The sequence below is a fragment of the Aspergillus aculeatinus genome (assembly GCF_003184765.1).
Source record: "Aspergillus aculeatinus CBS 121060 unplaced genomic scaffold BO66scaffold_1, whole genome shotgun sequence".
Lineage (NCBI taxonomy): Eukaryota > Fungi > Ascomycota > Eurotiomycetes > Eurotiales > Aspergillaceae > Aspergillus > Aspergillus aculeatinus.
Genome location: NW_020291470.1, coordinates 1,570,057 through 1,594,173, shown reverse-complemented (window position 1 = coordinate 1,594,173; position 24,117 = coordinate 1,570,057). Strand labels below are relative to the sequence as shown.

General features: G+C 52.9%; 9 protein-coding genes and 1 non-coding gene across 10 annotated transcripts; 7 read left to right on the top strand and 3 right to left on the bottom strand.

The window, feature by feature from the left end:
• Window positions 1–1,033: 1,033 nt before the first annotated feature.
• BO66DRAFT_425087 (FAD/NAD(P)-binding domain-containing protein) lies at window positions 1,034–3,027 on the top strand (the record flags this gene model as incomplete). The annotated part of the gene is made up of 6 exons (XM_025650207.1): window positions 1,034–1,093; window positions 1,151–1,799; window positions 1,857–1,992; window positions 2,048–2,194; window positions 2,248–2,575; window positions 2,633–3,027. 6 exons carry the CDS (start codon window positions 1,034–1,036, stop codon window positions 2,702–2,704), a joined length of 1,392 nt encoding a protein of 463 aa, XP_025509476.1. The 3' UTR covers window positions 2,705–3,027.
• Window positions 3,028–3,108: 81 nt separating this feature from the next.
• On the top strand, window positions 3,109–3,180 carry BO66DRAFT_t6. The gene has a single exon. It is a non-coding gene; the product is annotated as a tRNA-Ala (tRNA).
• Window positions 3,181–4,091: 911 nt separating this feature from the next.
• On the top strand, window positions 4,092–5,748 carry BO66DRAFT_310435 (pepsin-like aspartic protease; the record flags this gene model as incomplete). Its single annotated transcript, XM_025643286.1, has 3 exons — window positions 4,092–4,268; window positions 4,341–4,662; window positions 4,751–5,748. The coding sequence occupies 3 exons, from the start codon at window positions 4,092–4,094 to the stop codon at window positions 5,746–5,748; spliced, it is 1,497 nt and encodes a 498-aa protein (XP_025509475.1).
• Window positions 5,749–6,006: 258 nt separating this feature from the next.
• Window positions 6,007–6,984, bottom strand: BO66DRAFT_302649 (uncharacterized protein; the record flags this gene model as incomplete). The annotated part of the gene is made up of 2 exons (XM_025643221.1): window positions 6,007–6,420; window positions 6,481–6,984. Coding segments are annotated over 2 exons (918 nt in total), but the record flags the coding sequence as incomplete, so codon positions are not given.
• A 764-nt stretch (window positions 6,985–7,748) lies between these two features.
• Window positions 7,749–8,172, top strand: BO66DRAFT_467319 (uncharacterized protein; the record flags this gene model as incomplete). The annotated part of the gene is made up of 2 exons (XM_025652554.1): window positions 7,749–7,813; window positions 7,877–8,172. 2 exons carry the CDS (start codon window positions 7,749–7,751, stop codon window positions 8,169–8,171), a joined length of 360 nt encoding a protein of 119 aa, XP_025509473.1.
• A 1,173-nt stretch (window positions 8,173–9,345) lies between these two features.
• On the bottom strand, window positions 9,346–11,860 carry BO66DRAFT_433722 (uncharacterized protein; the record flags this gene model as incomplete). The annotated part of the gene is made up of 4 exons (XM_025650712.1): window positions 9,346–9,387; window positions 9,930–10,380; window positions 10,474–11,201; window positions 11,264–11,860. 4 exons carry the CDS (start codon window positions 11,858–11,860, stop codon window positions 9,346–9,348), a joined length of 1,818 nt encoding a protein of 605 aa, XP_025509472.1.
• Window positions 11,861–12,537: 677 nt separating this feature from the next.
• On the top strand, window positions 12,538–14,838 carry BO66DRAFT_363710 (Zn(II)2Cys6 transcription factor domain-containing protein). The gene is made up of 3 exons (XM_025645128.1): window positions 12,538–12,632; window positions 12,694–14,096; window positions 14,152–14,838. Exons 1-3 carry the CDS (start codon window positions 12,566–12,568, stop codon window positions 14,572–14,574), a joined length of 1,893 nt encoding a protein of 630 aa, XP_025509471.1. The 5' UTR covers window positions 12,538–12,565; the 3' UTR covers window positions 14,575–14,838.
• A 162-nt stretch (window positions 14,839–15,000) lies between these two features.
• BO66DRAFT_467317 (MFS general substrate transporter) lies at window positions 15,001–16,968 on the top strand (the record flags this gene model as incomplete). Its single annotated transcript, XM_025652553.1, has 8 exons — window positions 15,001–15,143; window positions 15,194–15,240; window positions 15,299–15,345; window positions 15,394–15,518; window positions 15,579–15,837; window positions 15,896–16,159; window positions 16,244–16,651; window positions 16,750–16,968. The coding sequence occupies 8 exons, from the start codon at window positions 15,001–15,003 to the stop codon at window positions 16,966–16,968; spliced, it is 1,512 nt and encodes a 503-aa protein (XP_025509470.1).
• Window positions 16,969–19,679: 2,711 nt separating this feature from the next.
• On the top strand, window positions 19,680–21,873 carry BO66DRAFT_445697 (uncharacterized protein; the record flags this gene model as incomplete). Its single annotated transcript, XM_025651656.1, has 2 exons — window positions 19,680–20,259; window positions 20,321–21,873. 2 exons carry the CDS (start codon window positions 19,680–19,682, stop codon window positions 21,871–21,873), a joined length of 2,133 nt encoding a protein of 710 aa, XP_025509469.1.
• Window positions 21,874–22,325: 452 nt separating this feature from the next.
• Window positions 22,326–23,485, bottom strand: BO66DRAFT_433718 (FPP/GGPP synthase family protein; the record flags this gene model as incomplete). Its single annotated transcript, XM_025650711.1, has 2 exons — window positions 22,326–23,240; window positions 23,300–23,485. 2 exons carry the CDS (start codon window positions 23,483–23,485, stop codon window positions 22,326–22,328), a joined length of 1,101 nt encoding a protein of 366 aa, XP_025509468.1.
• Between the last annotated feature and the right edge of the window lie 632 nt (window positions 23,486–24,117).

The following is a 24,117-nucleotide window of genomic DNA, read 5'->3' as shown; positions in this document are numbered from 1 at the left end:
GCTCAAATTAACATCTTCATATCATCATGATAGGTACCCATTTCCGAGGCGCTGTAGGACTGGATGAGGACGCATGCTTGTGGCACGTGTACGGATTCAGGTGCAATTGCAATACTGGTGAGTGGCATGGAACCACAGCCCTCGTGTACTCAACGTGGAAATCAAGGGTCAGATCTAGAAAGGGTATACGATTAGGCTTCTTTGTTGAATGTGGAGTACTCTGGGCCAGAGCGCGCTCGGCTTTGATCGGTCACGGCAGGTCTTTCAATGCCTCTCAAGGGTCATGCGGTTTATTGGAATGTGATACCCCCTGCTCCATGAGCATGCGTCAGCAGGTCATGACCAACACCTTGAAAAGGATGCAAGAACTGCACTAGAGCAGGACTTACGTACAGTGAAAGGTTCAAGGCATAATATGTAGGCATAGAATTCAAAGTTATGTAGAAGTTCGATGTCATGAAGTATAATACAGGTCGAATGTTAGTCATAATTGGGGAATGAATCTACCTAATTTGTTCTGGGCCAGACGAATTCATTCACCGCATTATGTCTCTGGCGCAAGACAACATCTACAACTGTGCTTTTGCAGCACAACCAGATGCGAGACCCTAGGGTGATTCACTTCATAACCAACCAGACAGAAGGATCGGGCTTAAGCTCCCCATCAGCTCTCGCAAGGTACGGTATTAGCCTCAGCCCCTTGCTGCCAACGCTACCCCGTGCAGATTGCCATGTCACGCCCGCATTAGATCTCAGAGACTACAGCTGGCGCTAGGCTTTCCAGAACAATCTCTAAATTCAGACGTCGCTGGGCTGAGGGCATTTTCAACCTGACCGAATCTGATGTCATGGGGTACAGGTGGTATAAGGGACGATGCGGGTCGCAACTGCCCCCGCCGCACCCTTCCATTCGGCAATCTGTCGTGGCAGACTAGGTTTCCAACCCGACCAAATGGCAATTCCATGAAGTCGACGAGCCCAACTGTATCCTGGAAGCTTGCTTGCAACAATACATCCTCTAGTTCGCACCATCATGGCCGCCTCGTATCACATCAAGCAGCAAGAAACACGAGAGCCCTCGTGCAAATTAGACGTGAGTCACCAACGTGCCTCTACACGATTATATCCACTCAATCCATGAGAAACCCAGATCATCATCGCCGGCGCCGGCATAGCCGGCCTAGGCGCAGCCATCAGCAGCCTGCTCGCGGGCCACAATGTGCACATCCTCGAGGCCACCTCCGAGATCAAGCATGTCGGCGCCGGCATCCAGGTGCTCCCCAACGGCTCGCGGGTGCTGAAGCACTGGGGCCTGGAGGAGCGGCTCAGCAGACACTGGGCCGTGGCAAATGCCTACCGCGTCTTCGGCTGGAAAGGGAATCCGATCACGAGCATGAACGTGGCGCAGGCCGCGAGCGCATACCCAGGCACCTGGTTCCGGGCCTTCTACCGACCCTATCTGCAGCGGACGTTGCTGGAACGGATCGCCGAGCTGGGAGGGAAGATCACCTGCAATGCGAAGATTGTGGATATCGCGTTCGACGGGGCCGAGGGAGGGACGGCCACGATTACCACCGAAGATGGCCGCCGGCGGACGGCGGACCTGTTCATCGGGGCGGATGGCATTTTTGGGAAACTGGCTGATCAGGTGCTGGAGCATCCGACGCCACCGACCAGGACGGGGGATCTGGCTTACCGGGTGATGCTGGCGTCGCCGGACATCGTGAAGGATCCCGAGCTGGCGGAGTTTGTCACGCACCCGAATATGAATTTCTGGTATGGGCCGGACAAGCACGTGGGTAAGTCGTTTTGCAAGACTGGAAATTAGATGGGATGGTGATTGATTGCGTGAGCAGTGGCCTATCCGCTGAGTAAGGAGCTCTTCAACATCGTCCTTCTTACTCCTGATGATATCCCGGAGGATTCGAAGGCGAGTACCGTGGCGGGAAATGTGGAGGAGATGCGCTCGCTATTTAAAAATTGGGATCCTCGGTAAGTCGGATCAACCGCGACTTATCAATGATGGCAATTGCTGAATGTGGGGTAGTATCGCGAAGCTACTCAAGCTGTGTAAATCAGTTCACAAGTGGCGACTATGTACCCGGTTCAACACCGGAGGCTGGTCACATCCATCTGGAGCTGGCGTGATGATTGGGGACAGTGTCCACGCCACCCTTCCTTATCTTGCAGCAGGGTAGGTACTATATATTCTTTGGCTGGAAGGTCGAGCTGAAACAGACCACACAGGGCGGGCATGGCCCTCGAAGACGGTGCAGTCCTCGGTGAATGTCTCTCTCGTCTACCAAACGATGCACACACCACCAAGTCATCGCGCGAGTATCTCCTGGCCAAGCGACATGCTCTTGCAGTGTTTGAAAAGTGTCGCAAGCGGCGCACGTTGATGGTCGTTACTCGATCGAACGAGCAAAAAGACCTCGAGCATCTGCCCGACGGACCGGAGCAAGAGTTACGTGACAGAGCGATGCAGATGGTTCCGACACCGCCAGGAGAAGCATTGGTCTGGCGGGATCCGGCCATTGCACCTGAACTATTTGGCTGGGATCATGTGGTAGAGGTGAGATCTCGATACTGGGCATTGAATCTGAGATCAACGTTGACGTTTGATACCTAGGTTAATCTGCATTGGGGCGTTCCTTCGATTCCCCATGCTGCGACGGTGGGTGTCAGGGATTCGCGACTGTGAGGGTTGGTGGAAATTAGATCCGAACTCCCCCAGCTTTGACGAACTGAAATCCACTTCACTGTATGTTCGGTAATTTTTGTTTCGTTTGTTTCCACAACACCCTTCCAATTGGGTTCACATGCCTGCACTGACCGTGTGTACCAGGTTTGACATAGTGGCGGCAACTCCAGGGGCGATATATGTAAACGAAAAATCGAATTTATATGACGGAATCATTGAGCACCTGAAATCGTTTACAGTCATGACTTATAGTCAAGAGGTATCATGTACGCTGGCGCTGAGTACAATAAGTAGCCACAAATGCTATAATGGGGGTAGCAAGGGACACCCAAATGCAGGTGGAGGGCGAGAGCATGCACTAGCTAGGATCCTCTGGCCATCTTATCAATCACCTCACATCAATTGGGGCTGTGGTTTAGTGGTATAATATTCCCTTAGCATGGGAGAGGTCCGGGGTTCGATTCCCCGCAGCTCCATCCTTTTTTGCCCTTTTCTTTTCCTCTCCTTTCCCCGGCCCTCAGCCTAAGCATTCAGGGCTCTGGTGGATGGTTCCACTGGTTCCTGACTCTGGTATCTATTGCCTAGTTGGGGAATCCCGGGCCCGCCCGCCGGGCTCGTTTCCGACCCACCAAATCGAGAAATCTCGGGCCACTGATGAATGATGGCTCCTGTCGGCCGATCTGTATTTTTTCTCATGGTTCCGGGGATCACCATGATTGTAGCGCATTGCTCGTCGTACCCCAGATCAGCAGCCACGGTCCCACCAAGATCTGACAACCATTTAGTCTCTGAGTCACAACATCTCCCGGACTCGGGCCTCCCAAACTCGTCCATCACGAGTTCATGTCGGCGGGAAATGAATTCATCCATCCAATTAGACCCGCAGACATTGAACTATTGAGATTCGGACCAAACAGACGTTCCCACGCCTTCAGGTCCCCTGACGCTAACAGCGACGTGCTCCACACTCACACAGCCAACAGACCACATAGCGTGGGTGCCGGAGATGAAAGAATTCACGCCAAGCTGGCTTACCCTCCTTCGCTTGTAGCTCGGCCATAAGACCCTGATCAGTGATTCGCTGACCCTCGGACCTTGCACACTTTCGGCCTAAGCACCCCTGACAAGCCTGGATTGGCACTGGGTCCGGCTGTACCCGACGAAGCTGAGTGGTGGCTTGGAGCCTCGATGTGGTTCCAAGCCCGTTCACTATTGAATCACCGGTTATCCGGAACCCTGATGAGGGAACTTAATTAGAGTGGGATGGTGGTCATAAAGGCTGCCTGCTCCCACCTGCATAAGTAACTTGAGATTTTTCTTCTTTTCCTTTGTCTTTCTCACTCTCAGTCAGATATTCCCCTTTGCGCGGTTGCTGCGACTAGTCAATATGCGCGGTGCTTATCTCCTCCCCGTCCTCGGGCTCGCCGCCGCCCCCTACGTGGATGCGCTTCAGCTGCACCGCCGTGATGTGCCTGCTACCGTCCATATCCCCATTGAGCGCAAACCGACTACTCAACTAAGCCAGAAGAGGGACTCTACTGTGGACGTAACGCTTGATAATCATGTACGCTGGCTAGCCGCACGTTCAGTGAAATAGACACACAGGTCGTGCGGACAACTGACCAGCCACGTATAGGGCGACACTTACTATACCCTCAACCTGACTATCGGCACACCTCCACAGAAGGTGGTCTTGTCTCTGGACACCGGTAGCAGCGACACCTGGGTGAATTCCCCAGACTCGGACGAGTGCTCGGCCAAGAGCAACCCCTGCAAGCCTTACGGGACATACGACTCCGGCGCCTCGTCAAGTTACAAGAAACTCGCCACTTTTATGAACGACACCTACGGAGACGGGACGAATTCCTACGGTAACTACGCAACCGACAATGTCACGATTGGGGGGACTACAATCAAGTCGATGCAGTTTGCTGTCGCTGAGAAGTCGACTAGTGCCCGTAAGTATATCGCTGGTGTTCGCACGCAAGGGCGAAAGCAAAGAAAAAAAAAAGGGTTCATACTGACACGACCGATTTCCACCAACAGAGGGTATCGCGGGCGTTGGGTATGCGCGCGCGACTTACCAAGAAGAGTACGATGGCAAAGTGTACTCCAATCTGCCCCAGGCGTTGGTCGACAGTGGCGCCATCAAGTCGCCCGCCTACAGCGTGTGGCTCGACGGCGAGGACGCAACGACGGGCTCTATTCTCTTTGGCGGCGTGAACAAGGCCAAGTACCTCGGCGAGCTGCAAACGGTGCCGATTGTGCCTCGCGACGGCCAGTACGTGTCCCTGGCCATCGCACTGACCGAAGTGTCCGTGGAGAAGAGTGGCTCCAGCTCCACGAAGTACACCACCAGCCTGCCCCTGTCCTGCAGCCTCGACACCGGCACGAGCATGACCGCGCTGCCGGAGGACCTCGTCAACGAGATCTACAAGGAGCTCGACGCGGGCTACTCCACCAAGAGCCAAGCCGCTTACATCGCCTGCAGCGCTATGGAGAAGGACTATAACGTGACCTTCGGCTTCTCCGGCGCCACTGTCACCGTCCCCATCAGCCAATTGGTGCTACCCTATACCGAGCCCGATTTTGCGCAGGGGGACTGTATCCTGGGAATTGTGCCCAGTCAGCCTGGCATGAATCTCCTGGGCGACACCTTCCTCCGTAGCGCCTACGTGGTCTATGATCTTGCCAACAATGAGATCTCGGTGGCCAACACCAACTTCTCGCCCGGTAAGGACGATATCCTTGAGATCGGAACGGGGACCAACGCCGTGCCGGGAGCTACGCTCATGCCGTCGGCTGTTTCGTCGGCGACGGGCAACGGGGTGGAAGCCACCGGGACGGGTGCTGTGTCCGGGCCCACGGTTATGGTCTCTGGCACCGTGACCCTCACCGAGGGTGGCAGCCAACCTACCGCCACGGGCACTGCAGCCTCCGTTGAGAGCACCTCGTCCGAGGCGGGGGCGGTCGCTCTCCCTACGAGCAACTCGGGCCGACTTCTGTCGGGTCTGGCGGGTGTTGGATTGCTTCTTGCTCTTTAAGCTGCGATGTCTGCATGAATTGACAGCTTGCCTTGAACCACGTTCACTTCAGGTGCCTGATACTACCCCTGTGCAATATCCCATACTTCCTGTCATACAATGTTACAGGCATCCCTGCACCACATCCATCCTCAGCAGTATGATTTACATATCTTAATGAAAGTTTAATACCCCTGCTCACCAAGTCCTACCAAAAAGCAAAACCTACCCAACCACAGCCCCCTTCGCCCCCTCCTCCCCAAGACCCCACGAACCACCCCCAGTAGCGTACTCCACCGCCCACCGCATCGCCCTCTTCCACCTCCCCGGCAAAACACCATATATCCCCCTAACCTCCCGCTCCGGAATCCCCTTCAACCACCACACCTCCTCCGCCCCCTTGGCCAACGCAAAAAGATACGCAAGAATAACCAACGCGCGGGGCCTGCGGTCCGCCACGAGCCCAACAAACGGGGCGGGGGTCATCGGCCCAAACGAGGAGAAGCGCTTCCGCAGATCGAAGCCCGCCTCCCCGCGGTCCACAACCGCGACGTACATCCCCTCGAGGTACTTGACGCATTCGTCGTAGACGGCGCGGATCTGCGGCGTTTCGCCTTCGTCGTCAGGGTTGCAGTCCAGGAGAAATTGGAGGGGTCGAATTTCGCCGCTGCTGCTGTTGGCATTAGATATCCCCTTGGCATTGTTGTTGTTGCTCGTGTGACTCGCGAACGTGGGGACAGTGATTGCAGCGACTCGCGAGGTGATGGCAGCCGTAGCGGCGCCCCCGTGCACCAAGGGCTTGGCCATCAACAACGGCGCGATCCGCGCCTTGGCCCCGACGAGACCGTGGTACGCCCGGCCGATCATCAACCGGATGCCCCGGGACATGTGCAGCCATAACAGCGGGGGCTCGTAGGTGGGGCATGGACTAGTAGTTCCACTTGCGCAGCCTCGGAGCGTCAGCGCGTACAGGCAGATCAGGATCGTGTTCATGCACAACGCTTCGGAAACGACTGTGCCCGGACGATTGACTCGGGCCGTCTCCGCCCGGTGGTGCTTTAGAGCCCGGTCGATGTGGAGGTGGTGCGCGGCGCGGACGCGCCTCGTGGCAACATCGGCGGCGTCGGGAAGTAAAGCGGCGCGGTGGGTGGACGCGACGGCGAGGATGGTGTGCAGCAGCGGCGGGTACTCGAAGGCCATCTCGGGGACGGCTAGCTGCCACATGGCTAGGACGGGGGGCAGCTGTGCGTGGCCCATCGTGTGGGCGGTGGCGGTGACGTAGTGGTGTATTAGTTGGAGGTCGGTGGGGTTGAGGTTGGCTCTTTCGGGGGAGGGGAGGCTCCGTCTTAGGGGGGCTGGTCGCGATGATGACCGTCCTTGCTGTCTTGGGGGCTCATAGCTGTGGATTCTGGTTTGGAGGTCGGGATATTCGCAGACCACGAAGTGACGGATACAGGCGCTACATTCGGGTTGCTTTTCGTCGCACTGTGGATGTGTTGAATTAGCTCCTGAGGGGGCAATTGGGCTGGGTATAGTGGGCCATGGACCAGTGCAGACCTTCACCTTACGTCTCTTGCAGTTACGACAGCCTCGTACAGATTTACGGTGGTTGAGTCTTGGAGGCATAGTGGGGGGAGGAGGTTGAGCGAGGAGTCTGGGCAGGACGGGTTCGGATTGATGCTGCAGAAAGGGAAAGAGTTGGTGCAAGCCGGTCAGGGGTTGCTTGGCTGAGATTGTTACCCTAGCTTTGCCAGCCAGCGCACGGATTATTCTGATGCTTGACCTCAAACTGATTGTCGTCTGTTATTGTGGCGCAGTTGACACGGGTTCGGTTTGTTCGTCAACTTAGGGTTAGCGTAGCCTGGAGTGGGTTGCCCCGCGGTGTGCAAGACGTAGCGCTCAGAGGTGATCGTCACAGGGAGGGCAGTATAAAGTTGCGATTGATCTCTATCGATTCAAACATGAACTCAATTGTCTTTCATATCTCTCATTTACTTCAGTCGAATCTGCTGAGAATCAAAATGGGCCTCATCAAGACTGGAATCCAACTCGCCGGGGCTTACGGCCTCCTCAAAGTCTCCTCAAAGTACGTACCGTACACTTCAGCTAGCTCGACCCCCTAGTAGGACAAAATGCTGATTGACTCTAGAGCTGCGAATGATTTTCAAGAAAAGAAGCAACAAACTCAAGCGCGCCAATGCCAATGCCATCATCATCACCCCGACCACCACCCCCAACAATACCAACAATCACATTATGCATACGACCACCGCATGAACTACAACCCTGGCTCTGTTTCATACCGCCATTATCCTCACTATGCACCCTACAACTCCACTCCTTATCCCTCGCATCAAACTATGCCAACGGCACAATATGAAGGGTCAATGCCGCCGACCGCGCATCACCCTCAGACACAATCCCAGCCCGCAGAACTACCGTGATCGCCAGTGGAGAATCCACTATGGCTCTTGATCTAATAATCCAATTGGCCGAGGCGGTATTTCTGGCCCCCACGCGAAGGATCAGCTTCACAGGACGCTTGTCGCGCTGGCTCCACTGAAAAGTGGGCCGCGGCGCGGGTGGAAGGCAGGATACCCTTTAACTCTGACCAAGCTTCATCCGTCGACACCCCTCAGCATGATTTTCCATTCGGACGGAGTGTCTGTCAGGTACATTCCTAAGCAGAAAACACTGAGTAATTCGATATGATTGAGAAATAAGGTTCATGCTTATCATTGTGTCTTCATTATCTTATTCATATATATATACCCTCTGTTTCATCTGTACTCAAAGCACAAAGTATATTATCAGGCATCAGAATATACAGCGGGGAGGGCATAAATTTAGGTTCATACCACAATGAATCACTTTACTTCTTCGATACAAAGCAAGAAATCTTGCATATTGCCATTGCGTGTCTTCCGATTGGAATAGCATCAGGCGGCTACCACCAGCCAAACATTCAGCAAACCAACAACCTTTTCTGTATTTCAATCTAGACACACGAAAGGATCGTTCGACATCACCCCTGCCCGTTACGGAAGCAGGAGTTAAAGCCACTGAATAAACCTTTTACCCAACGCCGCAAGGCTGAAAGGTATGGTCCATAGGCGCCATTGACAAGCCAAATGGGCGTCCGCTTGAGGCACGAAAGATGAAGCGTGAGCAGGTTAATAGGATTGATAAAGACAATGCCAAAGTTCTTCGTATCGGCCCGCCATACTACACGTTACCCGCCGGGCACGAAGTCTCCGGCAATTACAAAACAATTGAGAGGAGTAGCCTCTGGCCTAGGTGAGGAAGAATTACTCGTCATGTACGAAAGAAGATAGAAACAAGGGTGATAAGAACGCCGCCGATGCCCAATTGCTTCGTCGGATCCCGCACGACCAAATTACCATGTCAACTGACCACGATCAGGGTGAATACAAGAATACGGGAATACAAGAATACGGATCCTTCACGGCGCTTCGAGGAATCAGTCAGCGAGACTCTCGGTCATGCTCAATAGGACTATGAAACAGTCAAAGACGAGGGTATTATCAGGAGCTACAAGCAGTCTGTTATAACGTCAAGTCCTCCGCTGGGACCAGACATCACCACGCGACCCCACCATCAAGCAGCCATGACGGAATATTCGACCCTGATGGCCAGAGCCTAGTGCCACACACTAGCATCAGCCTCAAGCGTCGTCTGTATGTTCTAGAAGTAAGAAAGACCTCACAGATGCAGTTCAAACAGAAGACAGGACGTGGGCAACAAAGGAACCCCCAAAATGACTACAGAACTTGCAACAGTGGTTACATGACTTGGCAAGGTGCCTCTTAAAATGGGACTAAGACTTAGTACAACTCTCGGAGCAGTAACGGGGCAGCAAGACAAGAAGAGATAAGTTACCGCACGGTCGTTCTGTTCTTACGCTCGACACAAACAACATAACGGGTTCACCACTACAGAGTGATCAGAAGAATGGGTCGGGGTAGTTCGAGAGAATACTTGGAAAAGAAGTACTTAGATCAAATCAACCATTCATTTAACTACCTGAGATGTCAGGGAAAAAATTGAGGCTCACCATCTGATGCTTGTCAAGGCAGATGCAACGTATTGTATAGACGATTGCCAGTGTCTGTTCCCCCTTCACTTTTGTATTGATTATCAGACTTGCGAAGCGCTATCACCGTAAGATCTCCATAGCGTACCAGCGCCTGAAGAGGACTAAGCTTGGCGATTGATCGGCCCTGCACCACGCCAGCAACCACGATGATGCGCACATCAGGAGTCAGCTTCCGAATATGACGGACAAACTTAGCCACTGTCTGCCCGCTGTCGATGACCCAGTCTGCCAGAATGACCGTCTTCTGATTGTGCAAGTGGCCGTGGCAAACATCGTCTGGTACCTTCGCGTGGATAAAAGCAGCTTCAGGCAGGTAGTCATAAATGCCACGAGCCAGAGGCTCCCCACCTCGCATCAAAGCAATGATGGTTGTATGATGCTGGCCTTGGAGTCGATGGCCGGTGACATGATGGCCTTGCACACGGGGAATAGGGTAATCTTCGATACCAACAACGTTCGGCAAGTATGCAAGCGCGAGGTACCTTCCAGCGTCGCGATGGGCGTTTTGGAGCGCGGGTCCGGATATCGAGGCGTTCCTCGTGGGTGTGGTAAGAACTCAGGAGGCATCCGTATCGGTTGCTTCGATGACTGTAACTCTTTTCGAGCCACAAAAGAGCAAGTCTAGAAACATTTGGCTGTCGAGAGTCGTGATCGGTAGCACTTTTGTATCTAATCGTGGTGAGGAAGTAGGAGGCAGCAAGACCTGTTTCGGCCGAAATCTGTCATTGGTGAATTCATCCATCAAGGCCTCATCCATGGTTATGCTTCGATTAGCCTCTTCGCCAACGACGACGAACGCCTGGTCAGCGTTTCGCAACATCCCCAAATCCATGCGACTAGCACCAAAGGCCCACACTTTCGCCTTCAAGGTTTTCCGCAGGTAGTCGACCAGAGCACCTTTGACCATTGGAGTAACGACAAACGTGTCTTTAATGCGCCCTCCACCAACAACCTTTATATCGTCGGATAAACCTCCTCGTGTCAGAACTTTTTCCCAGACTAGCCGTATACCTGAGGTAACCACCACTGCTTTGACGCAAGTGTCGTCAAAAACATGCCACAGGAGGTTGATGAATTCAGGATGCATATTCACGTTCGAAGCAACCCCTTCACAGATCTCACCGAACTTCTGATCATCAGCAGCCTCTTCGTATAGAAAAACAGCTTGGCGAAAGGCAGCATAGCTGTACCCAAGCGGACCGTTAAACAGCCGCCTCAAGGGGCATTCACGACCATCAGATCCATCCGATTCATCTGACGCATCAGATTTATCAGAGTCATCAGATTCGTCACACTCATCAGACTCATCAGAAGGATAATGCTGCCGGTATATCCTCCACCAAAGCTCCCCAGTATTCTGGGAACACAGAGTTTTGTCCGCGTCTAGCATCAAAACAGTCTTCCCAGACAGGTTGCCACCGAGTGCCTCGTTGAGATGATGCTTAGCAAGCCGGAGATTGGAATCTTCGTCGTGGTGCCAAACACTTCCAATAAGATTCGCAGCATCTTGATGGCGCCTAGAAGCGAAAAGATAATTCGGTGCTCGTGGCAGAGTCTCCGCAATTCAGCTTTCTCAACTTTCTGCCATGCTCGAATGTGGTCGACTGGGGGACAGGGACCCCTTCTGGCTGTATCCTGTCCCCAAAAGCCCTGGACCACTTCAGGAGCCACGTCCAAGTAGAAGATGTGAGTGTATGTTGCAAGATCTTCGTTGGTACATACAATCTTTCCCATCGGCTCGGTCGGCTCCCAGAACATGAAATGGCCTGTGACGACGGTGACACAGCCATGTTTCGGGTTCTTTCGGATATTGCGGATGGCCTGTTCACGATACGCTCGGAAGCCGGCCAAGTCACCGGCAGGAACAGTGCCAATCACCTTGGATTCTTCGTGGTAGACGTACTTCTCTTCACCAAGCTGCGTTTTGAGTTTGCTGAGAAGGTGGGACTTCCCACATCCGGGAATACCGTAGAGACCGGCGATGGGACATCTCTGGCTATTGTGTATACTGGTCATGTTGATGGTTGCTATGATAGAAAATGAAAGGTTTGAGAGTGATGGTAGTCAGTCTGAGCTTGAAGGAAGAGGATGAATAGGATGAATAAGAAGCGACCTCAGTAGGTGATAGGCGTTTGGATACTTGTAGGAGGGTTGCCTTAGGACGCCACCTATCCTGCAAACAGCAACAATTTATGCACCAGCAGAGGTGTATGCAACTTGATCAATACCCCAGTTACTGAGGGGTTTGCGACGCAACTTTTTTATACAACCACCAGCGCTCGTTTGTGACATGTCTAACTAAGAGGTAGCCAGGTAAATGTGCACTCGGAAGTGCTGAGATTCTGAAGATACCCATCAGCAGCTTCTACCTTGCCTATCTGGTAATGTCTCTAGATATCGCACTTTGTGGTTAGAGTAATAGCGAGACTGGAAAGCAGCTCTCTGTTTGCCATTTCTTTTGCAGCAAACAATCCTGTGCCGTAATGCCCGAGGCAGCAAATTCTCTGTGCAGGAAAGGCGGTGGCAGAACCTACTTGACGCTAGCCCGTTCTAGAAGTGCCGAAGGCAAGAGCGATGATTGGCCAGATTAATCGAGCGCGATAGCGGGCTCGGCATTCACCAACTTAACTCAGCAGCTGATAGAGACTCCCTCTTTCTCTCGCTTCAAAAATAATCGACAGCCATCGTACCTTATCGCATTGCTTCAGACCAACGTGCGCCATGGAGCAGTCTGTTGAGCCTACACGGCAGCGTCGCCCACGAGTAGAGAGAGGCCGGTCACGGAATGGTGAGTTGGCATCAACCTCGCGCGGCACAATGCAGGACTCACGCGGACAATCGCATATTAGGATGTCAGACTTGTCTTGGCAAACGCGTCAAGTGCGATGAACAACATCCGGACTGTAAACGGTGCGTTCGACTTGGTCTGACATGTGAATGGGGACGGGGAAAGCAGCCCCTGGCAGCGAGAAGGAGGGGGCTGGGTCCGATCAAACGTCGCGATAGTGGTTGCTGGAGACCTTCTTCGATTCAACCACGACAGAGCAATGAACCAAATCAAAGAATTACTGAGGCTCGTAAGCAATTATTGACGGAACACTCGAATTCTGCATCTGCATCATCTCAAGAACCCCCTCCGTCATCACCAATCACCAATACAGAATCACTAGCTTTGACAGCATCGGCAATTGAATCCTCAATATATGCATCAGACTCCTTCGTGGGCAGCAGTCAGAATCAAGAGAGACTTTCTATTTACCCATTTCCTCAAGCTATCAGTGACTTGCAATTTGATTCACTGGACAATTGCGGGCCAGACTCACCATTATCGATATCTTCCCGACACGGCCTGTCTTCTATCGATTCATCAAGCTCAAGCGTGCCCAGCTGGCTAATCGCAGCCACACCTCTCCTTCTGGCCGACCCTTTTACCGGCCCGTCTATCGGCAGCAGCGACACAGAGGCTGTTTCCTTTCATCGAAGTGTCTTCGCATCCCTGAAATCCTCTCGTTCACCCTCCTTATCAGCACATTCGCTATTCCTCGACCACGCGTGGGACAAAAAAATGGCCTTTCATTTTCTACTCGCCCTTTCTCACAGCGAGCTCGCGATTCATTTTGGTTACGGAGCCCGTCCGACACCGGAGTCATGTCTCCATTTGCAGCGAGGGTCTGAGCTACTTATCCAGGCACGCAACCCCGTCGCACCCACTGATCATCTAGAGCTGCTGCTTTCATTTCTGTATATCTTCATGTTTTGGATGCGAAGAGAACGGATTTCACCATCGAAGCTCCGGGCTTTAAGCGCTACTGTGCTTGCATACATTCGAGAATTTGACCTAATTCAGGCCTGCGCCAGCGACGAGATACACTCGCTAACAAAGCCCAGCACAAACGCGGTGCCATACAAAGTCCTGCTATCCCGCGTCCTCGTCTACCTCTACGACAGAGATGGATTCTGCAGCTTCTTCGGATGCGGGGGCTTGTTGGCCTCATACATGAGCGCCTATCAAGACCAGCTACGTAAAATCTGGCGCCTGTCGCGCACAGCCTTTCTGTGGAACAATGCTCGGGACCCGTTATCATCTCCAAACCCAGAGACATCATTCCATGAAGTCGACGAGGCAGCCACGTTGCATGTTTACTTCGAAATGATTGGGCTTCATCACGAGATCAATCGCTATAGCCAAAGTGACACGCCAGATCTTGCCGTCCAGGGTCAAATCCAGCGCCGTCTGGATCAGATTCGCCAGGTATGCTCCTAGATCCGCGCAGATGCTGCTGATGTATCACTAAATGATCATGTAGGAGCATGCATCTCTCTTTGACATCGTAACTAATGGAAACGACCCCTCCCTGATGGCCATGGTCACAGTCGCGCATTTTCATGCCCTTTATATCTACCTAACCCGTAGCCGCGCTTCTGCATGGGGAAGCAAGCCGGTCCCAATCGAGGTCCAGTCCGCAATGAGTGAACTTGTTACGACCTTGCACTACACTATATCTCGAGGAAATCATGTGCAGCTCATGGAACGCTTTCAGTGGTCTTTATTGATCCTGGGGGTTGAGACACAGGATCCGGTACATTGGGAGTGGGTGGATCGGAACATCTCCGATGTAGCAATTCGGGAAGCCTTTTCTTTCATCTTGGCGGCAAAACGACGATCTGGCGGATGCATCCCCATGGCTCTTGTTCGGCAATTGATTTGTTGCGGGGAAATGGGGGACTGATATGCATCGGGTCGTTCGTCTGCCAGTAGACTCTCCTGCTTTTAATTGAAAGATCTCAGTGACCGGGTCCTTCAATATGCTGGGTGGTGATTCGTGCGTCTCTAGAATCCGGGGTCGCCTCTCATCCCCCTCGTGGAAACCGCTCATGCCCGGCCGAGATCGGCTGCGGCCTGTCGATTAATCTGACCAACCATATTTACACGCCAAAATGACTCCACGTCAAGAACACTGATGTCAAAGACACTTCGCCCCTTGATTTATCGCCTGCTATCTTTGTGGGGAAAACCCATGCTAGTGTCGACTCTGGCTTGGCCACCCTTTTTCCTCGTATATCAATGATCATCAATTCATCCACGAGGACATTTCCGGCTGTCAGTTGCATCGAAGAATTGGCCTCATTTTACACGCTTCTGCTTGTATCTAGCAATGGGAGACAAGATCCAGCTGTCGAAAGTTGACGACCAAACCGTGCCCGATGCAGCAGACGTGGCCGAAGGCAAGGCCTACGGCGCCGCAGAGACACTTGGGCCGGCAGAAGAGAAGAGATTGGTGCACAAGATAGATTTGCAGTATGTACTGGGCCAGAATATGACTTCCATCCACAAGCTAATGATGCCAGCCTCATGCCGCTTCTAATCATAAGTTATGGCCTTCAGTACTTAGATAGTGAGTCATCCCGAACCTAACTCGCAGTGGAAGGACTGTAGAAGCTGATACTGGACAGAAACAAGCTTGTCATATAGTGCTATTCTGGGACTCAAGAGCGATTTAGTACGTGTGGCGATAAATGCAGTGCGAATCGATGGCTGACTGTCTCAGCACCTCGTTGGGCAAGAATACAGCTGGACATCCAGTATCTTTTACATTGGATATCTCGTCGCGTCATACCCGATTTCACTGGGATTCGTCAAATTTCCCCTTGGAAAATACCTCAGCATCCTCATGTATGCCCTCCATCCCAACAAACCAATCACCGCCCAGAATTGTCTCTAACCCAGCGGTAGCTTCTGCTGGGGTATCGTCCTCACTCTCCACGCCTGCGCCCAAGATTACCCCGGGCTCATGGTCCTCCGGACATTCCTGGGTATCTTTGAGAGTGCCATCAGCCCAGGCTTTTCCTTGATCACGGGGATGTGGTACACGCCCCCGGAGCACATGTCGCGTCACTCATTCTGGTTCGCCGGTAATGCAACAGCCAGCATCATCGGGAGCATGATCGCTTATGGAATCCTGCACTACACCGGTGATTTTGCCAAGTGGAAGGTCTATCTATCTTTCCCCATAGCACTTTGCAAGATACTGACCTCCAGAGTTCGAGTAGATACTCTTCTTGATCTTCGGCCTGATCACCATCGTCTGGTCTATCATCCTCTGGTTCTATCTGCCAGATAGCCCAGACACCGCGCGCTTTTTAACCGCCACGGAACGCGAATTCGCCTCTCTACGCCCCAAGAAATTCCAACGCACAACGCAAACCAGGCACCTCGACAAGAAACAACTGCTGGAGACTCTGACAGATCCAAAATCCTGGTGGTTCCTGATCTTCAGCTTCGTAACCTGCGTCCCCAACGGCGGAACTACAAGCGTACCTCCCTCCCTACCCTCACTTTTCCTCATACCCTCTATCCTCCACCCCAAACTAACCTGCCCCCCCTCGGGTCTAAAACAGTTCTCAACCCTTATAATCAACGGCTTCGGCTACTCAGAATCCCAAACCATCCTCATGGGCCTGCCCGCCTCCGCCTTCCAACTGACGACCGTCATCCTCGTCGCCGTGATCACCTCCACCGTCCGGAAATCCCGCCTCTTCGCTCTGGTCGGCGTATACCTGATGGCGCTGGCGGGGATCCTGATGGTCAAGCTCCTCCCGGAGCACCGCAAACTCGCCCGGCTAGCGGGGTTCTGGCTCGTGACCGCGATCGCCCCTTCGTTTCCCTTGATGTTGAGTCTCTTCGCCTCGAACACGGCGGGATTCACCAAGAAGTCGACGGTGCTAGCGATGATCTTTGTCGGGTACTGCGTGGGAAATATGGTCGGGCCGCAGTTTTTCATCAGTGCGGAGGCGCCGGGGTATCATGTAAGTTTCCTCAGTACTGGTCTTCTGCGGGGGCTGGATGGGAGAAGGGAGGTTGGGCGGGTATGATGCTAGTTGCTAATTCGTGTGGGGGATAACAGACGGCGTATACGACGATTCTCATCTGCTTCGTGATTACGATTGGGTTGGCCGGGGTGCTGAGGGTGTATCTGGCGTGGGAGAATCGGAAGCGGGATCGCGAGCAAGGGGTGCATGTGAGGGCGGAGGAGGTGCGACGGGTCGTGCTCGGGGAGGATGATGGGTTGGAGATGGTGGATGAGACGGATATTCAGAATCGGAGTTTTCGGTATATCTTGTAGGGCCTTGAGTAGAGAGAGCTGGCAAAATGGAGAGCCGGTGGGGGAGAGAGGAGGGGGGATAAGATCGGCGTGTCCTAGTCGCACAAGATTCACATCGTATCGGCGGAGAGTGACTATCATATACTCCACCCACTCGCATGGGGAATTGGTCTTGCTGATTTCGTGCTATGTAAATTCTGGCTTGTTCAAAGTTTATTTGCACGATCATGTACACTCGATAAGAACACCTAGCGGCAATTTAAAGCTCTTGGCTCGTTCTAGTAAAATGAGGCCGACGAAGGGGAAAGTAAGAACAACTCCAGGCGAAGAATCTTGGAGGCCCTTATCCACAAGTAGTGAAGCGATCAAGAAGGTACTCGATTCACACATCAATGTCACTGAGTAGAATCTTAGAAGGATGCATTTATATGTGCTTCTGGCCAAGAAGTCACATGTGTATACATTCACAATATGCTGGGAAAGGTCCTAACGGTGCTAGATGAGTGGTTCTTCCATCTGGAAAACAAGATTATGGATGCGGACAGTAAGACCCCAGTTCGAATCAAACACGCTTGTTATCATTTTTTACCAGCACTATTAAGCCACAGTGGCAAGTTCGCTGACCTGAGTGGTGACCTCCGGGGTCAACCTCCCGGGAGTTGGCGAGTCGATTTCGATCAACGATGACCCTACTATCAAACAAATATCTCGCCGGATGTACTGTCATTTAAAGCCTGTGCTGAGTCGTGGTTTAATCACTTGCAACACTTGAGGCAGCAGACTAGAAAAATACCAAGTTACCTTGTTCATGATACCATTTCATCTCTTCCTCGCAATGTATGTTGCGCTTCGATCGCTGTTGAATGTTATACATCACAGGACTATCCTCCGCAACACTCGGGCATCCTGGGACTCCGAGCGACCAACTACTCCTAGAGGTGAGGGACGCCATACTGCAGCCGCTGCACAGCTGTGAAGTATACGGACGTGCAGACAAATTCATTGTCCGGAGGCACTATTGTGGACGGTTTCTCGCCAGTTGAGTCTGGGACGAATTCGTGTCTCTGAAAAGCATTCAGCACCCCATCCAGTCACACAGGAGTCGCCGCACTGAAGGTGGTCTGCTATGCATAAGTCAAGGGACCGTTGTTCAAACCGAGAACGCCCATATAATGTGAAACTTGCCCAGCTCGATGTTGTCGACAGTAGTGGACGGAAAGCGGGGCGAGCTGCCTTGAGTGCTTGGGACAGATGTGGAAATGTTGAGCCCGATGTTCCCATCACAGAGCTGGGTCTCGAGTTGTATATTGCAGCAGAGCTTCCGCAACTGGACCGCCAGAGATGTTAGAGTCAGACTCGCGAGGCTTGAGTGATTGGAAGCAGGTTCTTTGAGGATGGTGGCATGCCCCCCGGCGGAGCAGAGAAGCTGAGTGTGATTGTTAGGCGGGAAAGTAGATCTGCGGCCGGAATTTTGGCAAAGACGATTTGATGATCGAATTTAACAATCGAATCTTGGTTCAAAGAAGACAAAACGAGCTCTGAGATAATATTCAAATTGTAATATGTTTGAGATCGTATGAAGTTTGATCCACAACAAAACAATTTTCAGGGAGGGTGGCTGGCGATAGCACCTGGGACTCAATGCGTTGTGTGGACACTAGCAGCTGGAGGTTCGCGAGAATGGATTGTCATTACTTCCCTCGTGGCGAACTGGTTCATCTGCAGCCGCTGTGACCTTTGCCCTGCAAGGTTCGACGCTGAAGCTATAGGTTCAGCGGAAACTGCTCCCGGCAGCCACGGCACAGAGGGGGTTGCCGATAATCTTGCTTTGAGTAATCTGCACCTCCCATACTGTCTGGGACTTGGAGCAGAGCAGCACACGCTATCTCATAGGTGGGTACAAAAACCAGCCAGCCGGGTCTGAGAACAAACAATTGTACTCGCACACAGAGTTAGTTCTAGTCGCTGCCTCAGAGATATTAGGGTCTATGTACGTGATCAGAAGTGCATGAGATCGTTTCTTTTTAGGGAAAGATATGATGCAATGCTGTCCAGACTTGATGGAAATACAGGGCTACCCAGTAGCCGGAAAATGGGAGGCCTCATCAAATGAAAACCTTGGGCAGGCCAATCATGCAGCGTAGATATTGCTTCTCCTCATCACACACGTATATTTGCTTTTGTCGTTTCGGAGGTCCGATCTCGATCTCACCTTTGGACCAATCAAGAATTGGGATTCGGAACGCAAAGGTGGAGCCATCGGATCCTTCAGCTGGGTTGTGTAGGTGCATATGCAGGTGTAGGTGCTCATACGTATCCATAGTTACTTGCAGTCGCATGCCCATAGATATTCATACATTTATGGGCAACCGGTGTGAGCCCCGGCTGTCGGTGCAGCACCCCGGCAGATCATCTATATACTGAAATCAGCCAGTGATGTGATGAGATTACGTCCGGTGTGTCTATTGGACCAATCGATAGCGGATATCTCTTAACCTCGGGGCTTCACGTACGCCATTATCACGCCGGCTATGCAATTGCAAGATCCAGCCTAACCAGATCGCGCAATTGTATTGGCCTTATGTCATTGCATGGACCCAGGCCACCTCTCAGCAGGAATGTAGATGCAACCCCTGCAGCTCTTTTGCTGAAGTCCCAAGCCGTACCTCGCCCATAAATATTGAACAAGCAAACCGAATGAAGAGGTCGCAACTTAGACAGCCGGTTTCAACATGGACAGCGTCCAAAAAGGTCTTCCGGATGTATCCACCGAGAATCCTCAGCTTACCCTAGAACATATCTTGTCATCGGAACCCATTACAAAGCATTTGGACATCTTGACAAACATCCTCCGGCAAGGAAGAACCGTTGATGAGCGGATAAGTGCATTGATCCACGCAGCTTGGGAGCACGTTCGCCGCGAGGAGCTGTGGTCCAGCCGTTTCGACAGTCTGGACGAGTATCGCCATTTCATCGGCTTTGAAGAGCATGTCAAGCCAGTCTTGCGCCGGCACAAGCGATCTGACCGCTCCAAGCAGCTCAGTGCTCGCATGATCGCGCAGCACTGGGACAGCCCTTTCCACCTGGTTTTACCCGCCTCCTTGCGACCCCCCTTTTGGAGCAAACACCTACTCAACTCCCTGGCGTCGCTCAGCCGACTCAAACCCCTCCCGGAGGCTGTTCACCTGCTTCAAGAGAGTGTGAAAAAGCGACCGCGCAGGGGCCGGACACAGCCCCACCTTCTGGCAAGTGACATTGAACGAGTCCTCGAGGCTATGCGGGTGCCGCGCCAGGGCAGGCGAGGAAGGAAAAGTAGGTCATCCGTGTTCCACGCACTTCAATCAAGACCACAACAAGTAACGGCTTGTGCAAGATTCCGTCATTTCGATTGACTCCATTCTCACCGGGCACGAGAGCCCGACTACAACCCTGGTTGGATCGGACAGCCACGAGAACGGAGCCTCGCCCCAAGGACCATCGACGATGGTCTCGGAGAAGTCGTTTCTGGATGACCAGACCCAATGTCCCTGCTCGCCTATGTTATTCCCACTCCTAGCCATTCTGGCTGAAAGCAAGGCTCAATGGACTTCGCATTTTCTAGCTAGATTACTCCAGTGGGCGAGTCGAATGTCGTGGGAAAGCCTCTGCACGAATCACCTACAACAGCTATATCGCCATGCAACCCAGTCAGATGGGCTGGACCTAGATCGTTCTCTTATGAGTCAAGATCTTGAGAAACTTTCATCCACCCTCAACGGCGAGGAGGCGAGCATGCCCGACGACTTCCCCGACTTCTTACCCACGCCGGCGGCCGGGAAACAGGAGAGGCCGATACCCAACGCTTTCAAGAGTTTTGTGAAGGACGAACCGTCTTTATGGTCTTCACTCCAGCAAAACGGGTATCTTCATATTCCAGGTTTCTTCGCTTACATGGAAACGCGCGGCATCTTCCCACGCGTGCGCCATACTTTGGCCCGATACGCCTCCGACGACCAGGGCCAGGTCCTCAGTCAAAAGTGCTATCAGTTTCTCCGTCAAATGATCCAACAAGATCCCGCGTACTACGCGGTTGTCGCATCCTGTCGTCCGGATGGGCAGTGGAGATTGCTCAATCGGTCGCTGGACTCCGCTTCTACTTGGGTAGCGGGCGGGATGCTTTCTGTACCAGGGTCAGTCCAGCGCGAGAGTGATATTCAAAGTACAGTTATGCTCCCTACCTTCTGCGAGGAACACTGCGTGAATCTCGTGCCGGGCTCCCACACCATGTTCGCCCCTCCTTCTCACAACAACGAGTACTCACCAGCAGGTGTGATAGAGATAGGCAAACCGAGCTCCATCCGAATGCGACCGGGGGATCTGCTCCTCACCATGCCGCATCTGCTTCGCTTCCCACAAACCTTCGCATCTCATGCGTTAGTGAACCTGTCCCAGGATGCGGCGGACCTTCGAGGAAATACAACAAGGTGGAGTCATCAGCTCTCCACGTCAGCCCTAGCTCAGCCTTCAGATGCTCCAGGGGCAGACGAATGCAGCGTCGACATCGTCTCCGCAATCGGCGAAGCCCTCGCCGGCCGCCGCGCCTGGAGCGATCGCAAGGTCCTGCATCAGCAGACGATCCTCTCCGGCTTGGACACAGCAGCCGCAACGAGCTTTGTGGATAAAGTTCGCGAGAGGCTTGTCTTGGAGTTTCATGAAGCTCTGGATATTGTGGAGATTAGCCACGCCGAGTCGGCTGCTGCGCTGGCTGCTGACGTCCTACTCAGCGATGTCTCCACAGAGACCGACTGGGCGGCTACGGAGCTGGGAATGAGCACTCTGCTAAACGTAGAGCCACTTTGGCTGCCGGAATCGTTTGATCACATGAGTCTGCAGGATCTGGGGTTTGACGCCCTTGGAGAGATCGATCTCTTTCCGACATTGGATTAGTGTTAGGGGGGGGTATGTCCGTGTATATATCAAAGTCAAGACACCCCGTTATCGAGCTGCGCGATGCTATGCTCTCACCGTACTGTACAGATGAGTACTTACTTATTCATGAGCACATATTACCAGCACGACTGACTTTCCGTGAGCCTTTTTATTCTGGAATTTTCTCTGTACCTTGCACGAAGAAAAAAGCTGTTTGCGGAATGTCAATCGAACTGTCTGCTAGTCGGTCATAGATCGTTGGCATAAAAGAGAAAAAGACAATTATATTAGATGGACTAGCTCATTGAGCTCGTCATCACCTTCGAGGATCGGTTGAAAGCTTTGAAGTAATAATAGGCGAAGGGCTCATGGAGAGGGCGGAAGCCGTGATTATGGACTACATTTAGTAGGATTATTATATCAACCAGGTGAACATGCAGTTGCGCTAATCCATACTTCACCTGAAAGGCTCACTTTACTCGGCCATGAATCTTTGACAAAAACAACTCAAAAATGCCTCTCACCAGTCCCTCACTCTCGTCAATCCCAGCGAGCGCATCGACAATGCCCTTGTACGAGTTATTCGCCAGGTCGACATAGACCTTTTGCATCCCAATTCCATCAAACAACGCCTTTACCTGCTCCAGATCCCCATTGCTATATGCCTCCTCTAGCAAGCCCCGCTCCTCGGATCTACACCGCCGAAGTGCCTCGGTAATCACCCACGCGCACTTTTTCTCGTGCACGTCCGTGCCGACCTTCCCGGTTGATGCCGGGTCCCCATAGACATCCAGGTAATCGTCCGTGATCTGGAAATAGACCCCTAGCTGCAGCGAGATGTCTTTCGTGTAGGCCATGTTATTAGGCGTCGACAGCCGCAGGTAGTACAGCGTGAACGCGATGGGGAAGTAGACCGTGTAGTAGGCGGTCTTGTTCGTGATGATGAAGCGGTTCATCTCGGGCGTGAAGTGGTGGAAGGCCCGGAAGGTAGTGTTGGCGATGTGCACGTCGGTCAGCTGGCCCAGGTCGGTGTGGAAACTCATCGTATCCAGAAGGTGCACCATCTCCAGGTACTGGGGGTGCTGCTCGAAGCGCGAGTGCAGCAAGTGCCGGACGCACGACCTCACCATACAGGCATCCGCGATGGCGCTCATGCCGATGTTCGGTTGCAAATAGCGACACAGCCCCGCCCGCCGGAATATGGAGGCGTCCATGATATCGTCTTCGATCAGGTATGCGGCGTGGAGGAGCTCGATGGTCCATCCGATCACGGCGAGATCGGTGGCCTGGGTCTGGGTGAGTCGGCCGCACAGGAGGCGCCGGCCGGCTTCCAGTGGCATCAACCCGCGCGTCAACTTGCCTCCTTTCGTGACATCGGCGAGACACTGGGACCTTGTGAGCTGCTGCAACGGCCCCGGGACACGGTAGGACTTTTTGCTCTTACCTGGTGTAGACGGACTAGTACTGTCTCTGGGGTTCCGAGGCGAGAAAGGTATTCTCGGATTTCTGCGAGGAGAGTATGGTATACGCCGTGAAAGTCCTCCACAGTCAGCGCCTCGACGGCCTCTCCGGACACTCCCTGAGTCTGACTAGGGTGCTCGGCAGGCTGTTCCACGGATGAGCTGTTCATGGTTAAGGCGGAAGAGAGGGCACTACAGATCACATTCGAAGACGGTTCACTGAGCGTTGCGGTGCTTGGTGGTGTCTGGACAGCCAAGATCGATTTCCTCCTCAGATTGGAAGAATTGAGTCTGACTCCTCGAAGAAGCATAGCAAGCTGACTGACTTTGTACTACAGATGACATGGTGGGGCTTTCCTCACACCCGGGAGACACGCACTCCATGCATGTAACATGTCCCGGGAGACCGGCACGGTGGCCACGCTTAACCCTACAATGGCTCTCTGGTGTCAGTCCTCAACACAAGAACACATAGTCTGTGCATATACTGTAATGCACTCACTGCATGTCGTTGGTGACCCCGAAGCCTCAATCGCCAGGCTGCTCACCGCCCGCAATGCCAGTGTTGATTGTTTTGCCCAGATAGCCTCATGTAGCCTGATTGAATCACTTTCCACGCCCCTAACACATAATACATCCAAGCTCCCTAGAACCTACTTTTGCAGGCACAATACAGCGTTTCAACTGTCAAAATGACTCCTTCCGTCAGTCAAGCGTTCGATCGACCAGTCTCTCATGATGAATTTGCCCAGCTGGCCAAACGATGGAAGGACTACTTTAAAATCGACTCCACGACGAATCT

Coding starts and splice junctions, on each gene's coding strand:
- BO66DRAFT_363710 (XM_025645128.1), top strand. CDS start 12,566: ATGGAGCAGTCTGTTGAGCCTACACGGCAGCGTCGCCCACGAGTAGAG. Junction 12,633..12,693: donor GAGAGGCCGGTCACGGAATG/GTGAGTTGGCAT, acceptor ATCGCATATTAG/GATGTCAGACTTGTCTTGGC. Junction 14,097..14,151: donor GTCTGGATCAGATTCGCCAG/GTATGCTCCTAG, acceptor ATGATCATGTAG/GAGCATGCATCTCTCTTTGA.